This window comes from Colletotrichum lupini, chromosome 1, assembly GCF_023278565.1.
Source record: "Colletotrichum lupini chromosome 1, complete sequence".
NCBI lineage: Eukaryota > Fungi > Ascomycota > Sordariomycetes > Glomerellales > Glomerellaceae > Colletotrichum > Colletotrichum lupini.
Window position 1 is genome coordinate 2,413,458 of NC_064672.1, and position 13,088 is coordinate 2,426,545.

The window sequence follows — 13,088 nt, forward strand, 5'->3', positions numbered from 1 at the left end:
AATACGTACCAAGAACACAAAACACAAGCAACGACACCAACACGCCTCAAACTACCGCCCGCCAGCCCGTTTTCTTGCAAACCCTCAATCACGAAAACCTTCGAGCCCAGTTTCCTGCCCGAGAGCTCTGCGGTCGCTGCGACGTTGCCTTGTTAAAACACGCATAATGGACCACGTTGTTGTCCGGAAGAACCGACACCACGCTTCGCCCCAGTCTCTTGTGGCAAGCGCCACATAGCCGCTCTTCAGTAATCGTCACCCTTCTGTTGCGCCCGCCCTGTCCGCCGGGGATGCCGTCGCCAAGGAGCAGGAGGGCTTGCGTCGATACCAGTTCCGTGTCTCTCAGCCGAGCTACGATGCGCGACTCGTTCACGACGCTGTTAGCAGACCGAATTCTGCCACGGAAGTATGACTCGAGATCGCGAACAGGAAGGTCGTCGGGAATCAGGGAGAGAGTTGATGCTGCCGGTAGACGCGATCCGTGCCTCGACAATAGCTCGAGAGCCGGGTCATGTGCTGGTTTGTGGGGTGACGGTGGGGTCAAATACAGCGAAAGAAGGGTGTGGTAAATGGATGGAGCCGAATCCTCAGGATCATCCGCCGATGACGGGCGTCGTGACTGGTCTGGTGACGAAGGCCTAGAGTCTCTGGACTTATGTACGATATTACAATACCTGAAAAAAGCGATTAGCTACAGTCATATCTTACTAAGGATGCGGTACTCACTCTTCGGCTTTGGCGTAATTTTTCATCTTAAAGACGTAGATTTCCAGTGCCTGCTTGTGCGAGCCCATGTTGCTCAGCACTATGGCTTGAGCTTCGTAGAAAGCAGGATCTTCACCGTGTTAGTTGTTACTGCGACAAGCCATCGAGGGACATCAACTTACCGTCGCGGGGGATGAGGCTGAACGCCTTGCTAAGGCTGTACTGGCTGCTTGTCTTGAGGAACTGCACGAAACGATCCATCTCTGCGTCCCATTCATCGTCGCGTTTCTTCTCCTTCAAATGCTTGATAAAGAGTTCGACAAGACGGTTGTGGAAATCTGGAGTTGACTCGTCAAGCTCGGAGATGATGTGCTCCAGGTACTGCACCTCCAATCCTGGATCGATCCCGCCCAGGAAGCGAGCGATCCGGCCACGAGGTAATGTCTCGGCATTTTCAGAGTCTGCGATAAACACTTCCATGGCCAATTTGGGATCCGCTCTCAGAGTCCATTCCGAGTATTGCAAGATGAGATCGATCTCAGACGGCGGCAGTGTCTGAAGATAGATGACTGTCCTTTGAGGCCCATGCAAGCCCGGGGCAGCCTCATCAGGTGTCTCGGCAGTTCCAAAGCGCTTAAGAAGCTCAAGTGCCTGAGAGTGAAGCTTCTTGCCGCTGAAGAAATCAACCAGCTCGTTGTATCGGCTGTGTGAAAGCAGTGCTTCGTTGACCACGTCTGGATCGCAAAAGTTCGGGAGGCGGAAAAGGGGCCCAGCTAGAGCAGGCCTGGTCATCATGTAAGTCCGGAACAAAGCGGTGTCTACAATTCGCGACGTCCTCCGGATCTCTCCCTCTAGCTGGCTCCCCGATTCGTCGTCGTGCGAGCCAGACATGAAGCTCTTCATGGTCTCTTCGTTGGAGCCATTGGTATCTGTCCGCTTCAGCTTGCCGGTGCTCGGGTCGATGACCCTTTGTAATCGCGTTCTTGTCCCGACAAGATAACCAGCTAAAGATGTGACGGCAGCTAAGAGCTCCTCGCCCTCAAGCGGCAGGTTCTCGGTGGCTTTGCTTCTGATGCTCCCAGTCTCTTCGACATCTATCGTGTCTTTCTTGGATATGATCGAGGCAGCATCTGGCTGCACCGTCTTGCGGGCACCCATGAATAACTTGGCAAAGCCAACGCCTCCTTTTGCTGGGGATGCGGGTGTTTCCGCTGCATCTTCCTTGGGCTTGTCTCCATTTGTTTTCTGCTGCGGTTCCTCCTCACTCTCTTTCTCATCGCTACCAGATTCATCCGGTTGCGCTCCGTGCGCCCAACCAGACATCTCTCCGGCGATGGATGGTGGGAAAAGCTTGAGAACTCGCTCAGGTGGTGCGTGAACATCGTCTTCATTGAAAAGATCCATGGAGTCGTAAAACTTCTTTTGCTTGAAAAGCATCTCAGCCTTGAGCATTTTGACCTCTCGGAGAGTCTCCTTCTTGTTTCGGAGGAGGGCGTCCTCAAGCATGTTAAGGATGCTGACGGCCTCGTCGTATTTGCCCTTTTCGACCAGCTCGTCGATTTGTGAGTCGTAGTCGGTAGCCCCCATTTTCCAAACACATCGGTCGCTGGAGATATGGAACCCCTTACCCGCGTGAGCGAGACTGACATTAGGTGGCGGAAAGTGAAGTTGCGCCGCCCCTGGAAGGGGTATGGTCTGCAACAGGTGCAACGTCTCTGGATTCCTGACTTCAAGCGAGCCTTTTGACGGAGCTTGCAAAGCCAGGATGTATGGGTATGAGTAACCGATCTGCTCAGGAGCAGCTTGCCAAGGAATCTGTCGTTTTTCAACCGGCTTTCCTTCGTCCGTAATGAACATGGAGTTGATGTCTTTGGCCAACAGCAGCTCGCCTTCGGCAAGCTTCGCGGCGAGCGGCTTGGGCATGTATCCTCCGAGGCCCATATAGCCCATTCCAGCGCTGCTCACCGCTCCGAAACGACTAGCCTGCCCGCCTGATGCCGCAGAGCCTGGGCTGTTGATATCCTCGACCTCATGGGTGACTACGTCGACCAAAACGTATCCCGCGTTCATTCCGCATACGATCTTTGTCGCGCTGGCCCATGTGACGGTTCGTATCGATTCCGGTAATGTCACTTCCCCAACGTCGGCGCTCAGCTCGCTTTCATGCCAGCTCCATAGTAGCAATCGACGACGGACAGCCACCGCCAGGCGACTTATAATCTCTGGTATTCCGGTTGCTGCATCTTTCACGATGTTTGATGTGACGGCAAAGCAGGTGGCGTTCTTCGTTCGCGATAGAGTCTCTAGAGGCTCATAGGTTCCGAGGTCGTGGAGGGATACGTAGTAGTTCGACAACGAGACAAGAGTGTTGGCTTCTTTGATTACGGCGAGCTGCTCAATCGCCCTGTTCGAGAACTTTTCTACCTCGCGCAGTAGATCTGTAGGTTTCTTCGGCTGTTCTGTCGTCGTGTTGGTCTCGGTTGCGTCTTGCGAACCCGCCGTGGTAGGTTGAGAGGAGCCATTGGCCTGGGTCGGCGACGGAGGCGGTAGCTCGTTGAGACGGTAGATGCGAAGAGCTCCGCTGTTGAGGCCTACGAAAACACGATCGCCTACGTCAATTTATTAGATGAAGCTGTCACAGTGAGATTATGCGACTCGAGAGGAGCGCACCATGCGCGAGGATTGTCTCAATTTTGGACTTATCCCGTTGCTTAAGCTCTATGATCGGCCGAGCTGTGAATGCCGAAAGCATGGCGACTGCCAGCTCACCGAGCGGATATGTTGTATGTTTACTATGTCCTCATTAGAAGGGTGGTTTGTAGAGGGAGCGCCAAGTCTGTCACAATAGAGCCTCAAGATGCGATCATGACGGCGCGCGTGTGTGTGAGTGAGAGATTGTTGAGCTCCAGGTATCGGTTCGGGTATGGCTGGGCGAAAGTGCGCCGTCTGGCGGTACGTCAGGGCGAAGACTCCACAAGGGAGCCGATGACCTCTTTCTCTGCCCAATCCGGACTAGTGTCACTGCCACCCTTCCACCTGGAGCAACCTGTCTCCACCTCCTTCAACCTCTGCTGTTTACAGCATCTGATTGGTTGGCGGACTTGCCGGGGTTCGTAGAGCATATTGGCGTCACATGCATAGAAGCTTACTTTTAACATCATTTCACCTTCTCTACGTCAGAATATCACGCCTTTCCTCTTGAATATCAATAGGTATCAGCTGAAGTTCAGGTATTTAGCAGAAATCTGCAAAGTTATCCGGATCCTTGCCTGAGTAAACGCTTCGCAGTACCATTCTATCGCTTACTCCAGTCTACCTTACATACAAAATAAGAGCAATAAAAGCTATCAAACAGAAACCAGGGAAAAGCCAAGTACAATATGTAAACCGGTGTCTATGTTCCGACCGCAGGCTTTCCTTTGGAGACCCTTTGGATTTACGCCCTTTTTCAAACAAATCGAAGGAAACGCAGCCCAGCATTCTCTTCTTTCAGACATACGATACAGAAATCAATGACCAAATGCATGTACGTAACGGTCACGTAAAGACGAGACCTTAGTCCAGCCCAGCGACCCTCATCAGGCCATATCCCAATGACACGACGACGACCAATGTGAGAACACTGCTGGGCACACCTCTGCTGATGAAATGTTTCACTTGGAGGTATCTCTGGCCCGTCGGATCTTCCTTCATAATAGCAGCTACATCGTTGGTCAGTAATCTGCCGGTATTGGGAATGCTGAAGAAACTTACTCATGTTGGGGAAGCCACTTGTTGGCAGACCCATAGCGGCACTGCACATCAACACACCACCCATGACCAACAGGTTCGGGTGGGGTTCGTCCATGTTGGAGCCAACGTCAAACACCAACGGCAGGATAATGAGAGCAGCGACTGTGTGGCTGATGAAAGTTGCGATGACGAGGATAAGAGCTGAGAAGACGACAAGGACGACGTAGAGACTCATACCCTCGACCTCCTTGGTCACAACACCAGCGACCGTGTGCAGAAGACCAGATGACTTGACGGCTTTGCCCAGAGACAAACCTCCGGCAGCCAGGATGATGATGGTCCACGGGAAATTGTTGAAGTCCTCCTTGGTCAAGATACCAATACCAAAGAAGAGGACGATGGGGATGATGGCAATGACACCCATGTCACCAAAGATGGACTCCATCTGGTGGCTACCGCACCACAGGCCAATGGTGATGAGCGTGACGATGGAGACAAACCATTGAATGCCTGTGAACTTTTCCTTCACAGGGCGGATCGGAGCAATGGTGGTTCCCTTGCTCGGTTGGAACGTAATCAACAGCAAGATCCAGATGAGGAGCAGCGAGACGATGCCGACAGGAATAACAATGAAGAACCACTGGATCCAGGTAGGCGCGGGCTTCATGATACCAATAGCGACAACATTCTGCGGCGAGGCAATAGGGGATAGCATGCCACCGATGTTGGAGGCGAGCGCAATTCCCATGATGACAGCCTTGGACATGTTTGACTCCGAGGGCAGCGTTCGCAACATCGGCTGCGGCACAAGTCAGCGATAATTCCCACAAGTAAGGGGGTGAGGGAAAACTAACCTCAATGATGGAGAAGCAAAGAACTGGTGCGGCGACATTGCTGATCAACATGCTGGCAAATGCCGCCACGAGCATGTTGGCAATGAGTACAGTGCGTGGAGTGGTTCCGGCCTTGCTAAGGACAAAAGTCGCGAGCCGCTTGTCAATCTTGCACTTGGAGAGAGCCGCGGCCAGGGTGAATCCACCGAGCAGAAGCATGATGACGGGTGTCCACATAGCCGAGAAGATGTAGGCCGTGGTGGCCTTGGCATCAAGCCTCCTGTAGGGCTTTTCTTCAGAGCGAACGACAGTCAAAACGACGCAGAGGAAGGGTATCATAAGCGACGTAACGAACAACGGAATGGCCTATCTTGAGGTTAGCATCGACCATTTGCATTCGATCCAGAGAGAACTCACCTCGGTAGCCCAAAGGATGCTGACAAACACAAGCAACGCCAAGCAGTTCTGTTGCTCGGGCTTCTCCATGATGGGAAGGAAAAGGAGAAGGAGGAAAACGCCGAGAGCGATCAGGAGAGTGAGCAAAGGCGTGTTGGCAACCCACGTGGGCACGACAAAACGGCCCACGGGAGTAACCACCTCCTTGGTGATTGGGGCAAGCTCATCATCGCCCTGCAACCGCCTGGATCCCGTCGCTCCATCCCTTCCCAGAAGCCCTCTGCCCAAGCTCGCAGCCTCTGCGCGACGCTCCATACCAATCATGTCTCGCCAGACAGTGTTACGCTCCCAAACAACGTGTTCGCGGAGGTGAGATCTCAGGTCTCGCTTGGCAAGTCCCTCGTCGCCTTGAGTCACTATCTCGGCGTACGCCTTTTCCATCTTGGAGATGTTCTCCTCGATACTCTTGATGTTTTCCGACTTGAATGGGTATGCGGAGTCGATGTTGGCAGTCATGTACTTGACCCGCAACTCCTTGTCGAGAATCTTGTCGAATTTCTTCAAGACCTTTCTGAAACCCGTCCGGTTTAGTTGCACATACGACTTGAGCTCGCAGAGCGAGACGTAGAGGCTGATGATGCGCTTCTTGAGCATGATACCCGAAGAGTAGAGGAAGGTCTGGTCTGGGATCTCGTCGTTCGCCGTGCTGTACCGCCGCAGCGATCTTCCCAGCGTCAGATCAGTTGAAGCAGTCATATCAGTGACCGAGTGCCCCAGATTCGGGGCAGTCTTGCGTCTGCCACCGCCAAGGCTTGAGCGACTCTTCGTCAGGCCGGTGGTTTCATCATCGTCCTCGTCATCGTCACTATCCTCCATGTTGCCATCGATCGAGACGGAAGTTCTCCTGCCGTTGACCGAAAGTCCCGGCCGAGAGGCGCTGCCGAATGAACGTCTGGGTTCGCCATCATTTTCGTCGTCCTCTGAAGAGTGGTTGCCAACATCTCCCAATAATTGATTGACCTCGTCGAGAAGTTCGCCCTCTTTGGACACGTAGAAGGAGCAAATCTTCTCCAATTCTACACCGAGCGCACGGCTAAAGACATCTTCGGGTTCTTCGTTTCGGATAAGAGGTCTTGATTCGGCGTCGCCTGAGGAGGTTTGGTGGACTGTCTTCTCGAGTTGGTAGATACTGCAACGCAGATCTAGTTAGCTACTTAGGTCTTCAGGACATGGCGCGGCCAGAGGTGGCATTGGGTACTCACAGCTTCTTTAGGTTGCTGTAGGCAATGTAATGACTGCTCCAGTCCGGAACAGCATTAAACTGGATGCTGTGTGAGAACTTCATATCGTCCTGCTCGTCGAGCCACCTTCTCTTCCAAAGTTTTTTCTCTTCTCGTCGGGCTTCGAGGTCCTTTGCGGCCTTCTGAGCGGAGATGTTTTTGTAGTCGGCAAGCTCGTAGCTCTCAGCCTGAGCAACGGTGGAGTTGCTGCTACTCTTGGTGGAGCTCCCTCCCCGTTCCCGAAGGCCTGTAGAAGGTTTATCGAGGTCAATTAGGACTTGTGGGCTTGCAGTGCCTGCTTGGTGGGTAGAGGAGGGATTACGGAGATCTGCTGGGGGCGGTATGGTGGCAGAGGGTCGCGTGCGACTTCTTATCGGGCGATAGGTATCGGTATCGCGAAGTTGGTTCAAAGGGTCGAAATGGTGTTTAAGCTACTTGAATAGCATCCCGCGATTTCCTGGTGGCTGCAACACGTGGGGAAAGCGTTGGTCGACCTATTTCCAAGCTTGATGTGCGAGCCGCGTGACGATATAATTGGTTTCATTTGGGATTAGCGTAATCCAGTTCCACGGGCTGCCGTCTCCCAAACGAATAGTGTCGATGCCATTGGTTCCTCGCCGCTCGGATGGAGCAGACAGATGGCTCCAGGTTTGCGCCATGGCTTATGTAAGGCAGTGACGTGACTCGCATATGCTTCTATGGAGATACTGGAGATAGGGCCATAACCGTTTCTTCCACTAACCTTCACAATGTACCTTACCGTACCCTTTCCCACTACCTTACCCGACTCTGAACATCCCTCCATCCTGATTTCTGTCGGCGAAAGTGAAATGCCATTTGTTCGTTTTTAGATATCTACCTCCTTATCTACCTTTTCAAATCTCTCTAATGCCCAAAAAAATATGTTTTAAGATCCAAAGTCTAACCAAGTCTAAACAGACACCCGTCGTTTATAAGAATATTCTTTCCAACGAAGCTGACTTCCAAGCATAAAAAGCTTCTCGCAAGGGTATCATTTGTTAAATGGTACAGATTCAACAAGTGTCAATAATACACCACTTCTCACAATAAGTCCCGGAGTCTCACCCGGAATCGCTCGCAGTTGTACTGGAGCCAAACCACAAGTGGGATGGTGGAGACAGACGCGGCCGTGATGAGCCACTTGGCGCTACTGTTGCTGGTGAGAGATTCAAAAGCATGTTCTAAAAGGGGAAACAACGCTCCAGAGGGGTATCGTAAAAGTGCAAGCGACGCGCTCGACGCAACAGCGTGCTGCGGTGACAGGTCGATGATGTACACAGCCGAAGTCATCTACAACAAGTCGCAAGTCAGTCGTCGTTGGATCTCCTCGCAGGGGACCTCGGTTTCCGTGACCCCGATGCTCGGTCTCCGGCCAGATATCTGGCTCTCTACAGAGTACTGGGACTGCAATATGGGAACTCACAGTGATGGCAAACAATCCACTGCCAATAAGGTAGTTTCCAAGCAGGGGCACCAAGTAGGACACCCCGGGCCTCGCAGCCAAGTTGTAGATGATCAGACCGACCACGACAAGGATGGCTGCCAGGTTGAGAAGTGGGAGCCGGTGCTCGGGCAGCCTTTCACCGCCGCGTGCTAACCTCTTCACGACGACGTCGGTGAGGAACCCAAAGATGAGAAGGCCGGTGAACATGCCAACCCCCATGCCCGCGAATGCTAATCCTGCTTCTGCGGTATTGAAGGAGTACACTGCCTTATATGTCATCGGAACGTCAATGTACAACCACACCTGGAGGCCGTAGAAGAACGATGTTACCAGGATAGCCGGCAGGATGCTCGGCTCCAAAATGAGAGAGAACGGCCGGATCGCGGCCTTTAAGAGCAGCTTTCTGAGAGATTGCTTCGGGGCAATGGCTTTCTCTTCGCTCATTTCCATCTCGAGGTCGTCGAGACTGCCTGACACAGTGTACTTTCGCCGCAAGACCGGGAGATATGTCTCGCACATGAATTGATAAGTCAGGAGAGTGCTGATCAAGCCCTGTCTCACTTGTCAGCATGCTACCCAGGATTCACACACGTTGTTGGAAGTTCAAAGCTGAGCCCTTGGCCCTCGCCAGAGCCTACCAGGACACCCGTTTCTCTTCATTCAACAATGCTCACGAAGAGGGTAATATAGAGAAGATCGCTTACCATCACAGCAAGAAACCCAAAGCAACCTCTCCATCCCCAAGCCTGGGCAATCGCGCCCCCGAGGGCCGACCCAATCGCAGGACTGCAAACACTCCCAAACGCCATAACCGACATGGCGCGCGCACGCTTCTCCTTGGTCATGACATCCGTCGCTGTCCCAGTGCCCTGGGTAATCGGGCTCGCGCCGGCACATCCCGCCAGAAACCGGAAGACAATGAGCCACTCGGCCGACGGCGCGACCATGCAGGCCAAGTTGCACGCGAGCAGGACCACATTGCAGACCTGATAGACGGGCTTCTTGCCAAACGTCTCGCTCAGCGGCGCGAGGAGCAGCGGTCCGGCGGAGAAGCCGAGGACGTAGGCCGAGACTGTCAGGTCCGCTAGCGTGGGGTTGTCCTCGATCTTGAAGTCGCCAATCACCTGGTCCAACGCGGGGGTATAGACTGCAGAAGCCAAGGGTCTGGAGTGGGAGAAAAAGCGCCGTTGTCGTTAGCGTTTTTGGTCTTAGTTTTCTTCGCGGTAGCAGCGGCGCGGAAAGCTTCTTCCCAAGAACATGCGCCGCTGCATGCCAACCATGCGGGCAGGGTAGATTTAGCCAACTTACGTGACGCAGGTGATGAATGCTACCACCAAGACGTGCGTCCACTTCTTCCTAGACGACCACAGGACCGGGTCGAAGGGTTCACGCTTTTCCAGTTGGGACGTCTTTGGCGCGAGGCGTTGATCGGCAGTTGCTTCCGCATCCACATCCTCGTTCTCTTCCGTTAAGAAGCAGGTGACTTCCTCTGGGGTTTTGTCGTCTGAAGACCGCCATTCTGAACTCTCGACGGCTTGTTTTTCGGCAGGTTGCGAGCCTTGCACGGCGCCGAGCTGGTTTGATGGCATACTTTCTTTGCGTTGTTGGGCAGGGCGTTCGGACGTGACGTAGAGCCCCGTCAATGATCTTTTCTTTTTGACAATCGGCGATGGTTTGGCCGGGAAAGTATGCAAACTGGGCTCGGCCCGAATCTTGTATACGGCAGACTCAGGCAGGAGAAACACGATACGTTGTCACCGCTGCTCACTGCTTGGTCTTCTCTATGCCGAATGTGAGAACATCGAAAAGAGGGATGGCAAGTAGGGAAAATCCCATCTCGCAGAGAGTCTGAACGACGTCCGGACTGTTCGGCTTCATGGAGGACCCTTGGCGTTGAGAGGCGTATCAGATTGGCCCCTCAGTGTTGCGTACGAACTTTAAATTCTAGCTTGTAAAGTGGTCTCATTATAGCAGCGTAGCATTGCATAAGTCGACCAAACATTGCGTCTGGTGCTTCACATGTCGAGTACAAATCTGGAGACCATGTCCTGGCCATCGTGTAATCGTCGAGGTGCGCGATGTCCCGCCGCCTCAACAGGAAGGGTTGTATAGCGCGCATTCATACTTTGGCTGACTACGCCGTACAGACTTTTTACTCGACTTGGATCTCTCGATCCTGAAAGGAAACGTTAAACCGACCCCTCAGAAACGGCGGGTTTATATCAGACGACGAGAGTAACCCTAATGCGGGGGATAGGAAACGGTGAGGCGGCAGTTGTAGTTGAGGTTCAGAAATCAAAACAATAAAGATGACACGATCTTCCACTACAAGAGGAAAGAAGTTGGCTTATGCGTACTCACCACCAAACCAGCTCGACACTCTCTTCGTACGACGTTGCGACAACCTCAGAAGAGGTTCCGGGTGGAGATCGGCCTCCTTCCTAAAACGGAAACAAAAGTGATCCACTTCAGATAGAGTGCTGGCCCGGGCTCTCCCCTCGGACTCTTGCCAAAGATGGACGCCCCAGAGAAAGTGCCAGACTCGGCTGAGCCGCCTGTTGGGGATGTGGACGTGGAAAAGAATTATGAAAAGAGCGACGATGGTAACAACGTCACGAGTACGCCAAAGCCGGACGAGATGCGGCCTAGATTCTTTGACGGGACGGCTACTCTCACCGTGGGAGGCCAAGTGGTTCTCATTCCCACGCCGAGCGCGGACCCCAGAGGCATGGTGATGATCTGCTTCTCTGATGTTAGTCTCAATCACTCGACTCACAGCAAATGCAGACCCTCTCAATCTACCAAAATGGCACAAACAGCTCATCATAGGCATTATCGTCCTGTGTAAGTCACCGTGAACTTCAGAGGGAAATGACTTGACTCACACGAGATGCGTGTAGACGCCATATCCGGTCTGTGCCTCATCACCGCACTATCCGCACTCATTGTGTTCATCATGCCCGACTACCAACGTGATGGAATCACACCGGATCAGATCTCAAATCTCTTCACATTTCCAAACCTCTTCCTCGGTCTCGGAAATCTGGTGTCGATGCCGATCGCCGTAGCTATAGGCCGTCGCCCCGTCATCCTAGCATCCAACGTGCTACTCTTCCTGGCCGCTGTCCTCTGCGCAACGAACCGCAATTATTACTGGCACTTAGGCGGGCGTATGGTTGCAGCGTTTGCTGCAGCTCAGTGCCAGGCATTGGCTCTTCTTATCCTACAGGTATGAGCTCTTTGGACAGCGAGTCTGGTGTGAGATGTTCTGACTCTGGTTTACTTCAGGATATCTACTTTCTCCATCAAAGAGCACGCGTATTTCAGATCTATGCCTCCGCCGAAGTCCTTCTCAACTCCAGTCTCGTAATCGCATCTTCGTACATGGCCGATGCTCTAGGCTGGAGATCTTGGTACTGGCTCTTCGCAGGCCTCTCTGGCCTAGCCATGGTTCTCACCTTCTTCTTCGTCCCCGAAACCGCATATGACCGACCCATCGAGGCGTTCATGGGAAGCCACCCGACCGACAGAAGCAACCTCTTACCAGCAGTACAAAACACCGGTCCTGGCACCATTACCAGAAGCCGCTCTCCCGGGCCAAAGTACGCAACAGTAGACGAGAGGCCTGCCGCCGACCTGGAACACTTCAAGGAACGCACCTTCACCTCGAACCTGCGCGTCTTCGTGCACAAGCCCACCTGGTCCCGATGTTGGCTCTGCCTGAAACAAATAGGCCAGGTCTTTCTATTCCCCCACGTCCTCTGGGTCGCCATAAACAACGGGCTCTTCCAAGGCATCGACGTCTCGATCCAGATGACGTACGCAGAAGTCCTCGTCAAACCCCCCTACAACTGGGCCAACACATCGGTATCCCTCATCCAGCTGGGCCAGGTCCTTATCGCAGTCCTCTGCGTGCCCCTCATCGGCTGGCTGAGCGACTACGTCATCCGCTCCTCGGCGCGTCGCAACCACGGCGTCCACGAGCCGGAGAAGCGACTCATCGCCTGGATCCTGCCCATGGTGACGGCTCTGATCCTCACCGTACTGTACGGGTACGTGCTCAAGAACCCGGAGCGGTATCACTGGATGGCCATCGTCTCCGTCGTCGACGGCTACCTCATCGTGCTGATGGGCGTCAGCACGGTCGGGACGGCGTATCTCATCGATAGCCATCCGAGCTTCGCGGGCGCTATTCTCGTCGCGCTGCCGGTGACGCGTGGGTTAGTGGGCTTTGGGCTTAGCAAACACACGACGACGTACATTGCCAACATTGGGCCGGTCAAGACGTTTGGTATATATGCTGCGGTGAGTGCGGCATTCTGCTTGCTGGGGGTTGTCTTGTTCTTCAAGGGGAAGAGGGTGAGAAAACTTTGTGCCCAGATGACGCAGTGAATAAAGGTCCGTGATACTACTGGGTAATGGAGGGAGTTCTACGAGACCCAGAGCTCTCTGCTCCGTAGATGCTCGATACTTCATGTACATATTTGAAATATGCTTTAGAGATCCGGGACAAGAGAAGCGCCTGAGATTTTTGGAGCTTTAAGAAGGACCCACTTGGGGCCACTCGATATGTGGTGATATCTCAAGCAATAGAATGTGAACACCGAAACTGAAATAGAATCTTTGGAACTCTTGAAAGCAGTGTGTCTGAATCAACAAGTCTGGCTATTGGCATGC

At 53.3% G+C, this 13,088-nt stretch overlaps 3 protein-coding genes across 3 annotated transcripts; 1 reads left to right on the plus strand and 2 right to left on the minus strand.

Moving 5' to 3' along the window:
* Positions 1 to 88: 88 nt before the first annotated feature.
* On the minus strand, positions 89 to 3,457 carry CLUP02_00669 (vacuolar sorting protein 39 domain 1; the record flags this gene model as incomplete). The annotated part of the gene is made up of 4 exons (XM_049279716.1): positions 89 to 647; positions 727 to 835; positions 888 to 3,296; positions 3,376 to 3,457. The coding sequence occupies 4 exons, from the start codon at positions 3,455 to 3,457 to the stop codon at positions 89 to 91; spliced, it is 3,159 nt and encodes a 1,052-aa protein (XP_049135673.1).
* Positions 3,458 to 4,260: 803 nt separating this feature from the next.
* Positions 4,261 to 10,000, minus strand: CLUP02_00670 (SPX domain-containing protein; the record flags this gene model as incomplete). The annotated part of the gene is made up of 10 exons (XM_049279717.1): positions 4,261 to 4,406; positions 4,459 to 5,236; positions 5,292 to 5,636; positions 5,688 to 6,855; positions 6,929 to 7,193; positions 7,269 to 7,377; positions 8,033 to 8,257; positions 8,391 to 8,963; positions 9,116 to 9,575; positions 9,720 to 10,000. 10 exons carry the CDS (start codon positions 9,998 to 10,000, stop codon positions 4,261 to 4,263), a joined length of 4,350 nt encoding a protein of 1,449 aa, XP_049135674.1.
* Positions 10,001 to 10,720: 720 nt separating this feature from the next.
* CLUP02_00671 (uncharacterized protein) lies at positions 10,721 to 12,937 on the plus strand (the record flags this gene model as incomplete). The annotated part of the gene is made up of 6 exons (XM_049279718.1): positions 10,721 to 10,798; positions 10,888 to 11,167; positions 11,199 to 11,255; positions 11,312 to 11,640; positions 11,700 to 12,770; positions 12,872 to 12,937. The coding sequence occupies 6 exons, from the start codon at positions 10,721 to 10,723 to the stop codon at positions 12,935 to 12,937; spliced, it is 1,881 nt and encodes a 626-aa protein (XP_049135675.1).
* Between the last annotated feature and the right edge of the window lie 151 nt (positions 12,938 to 13,088).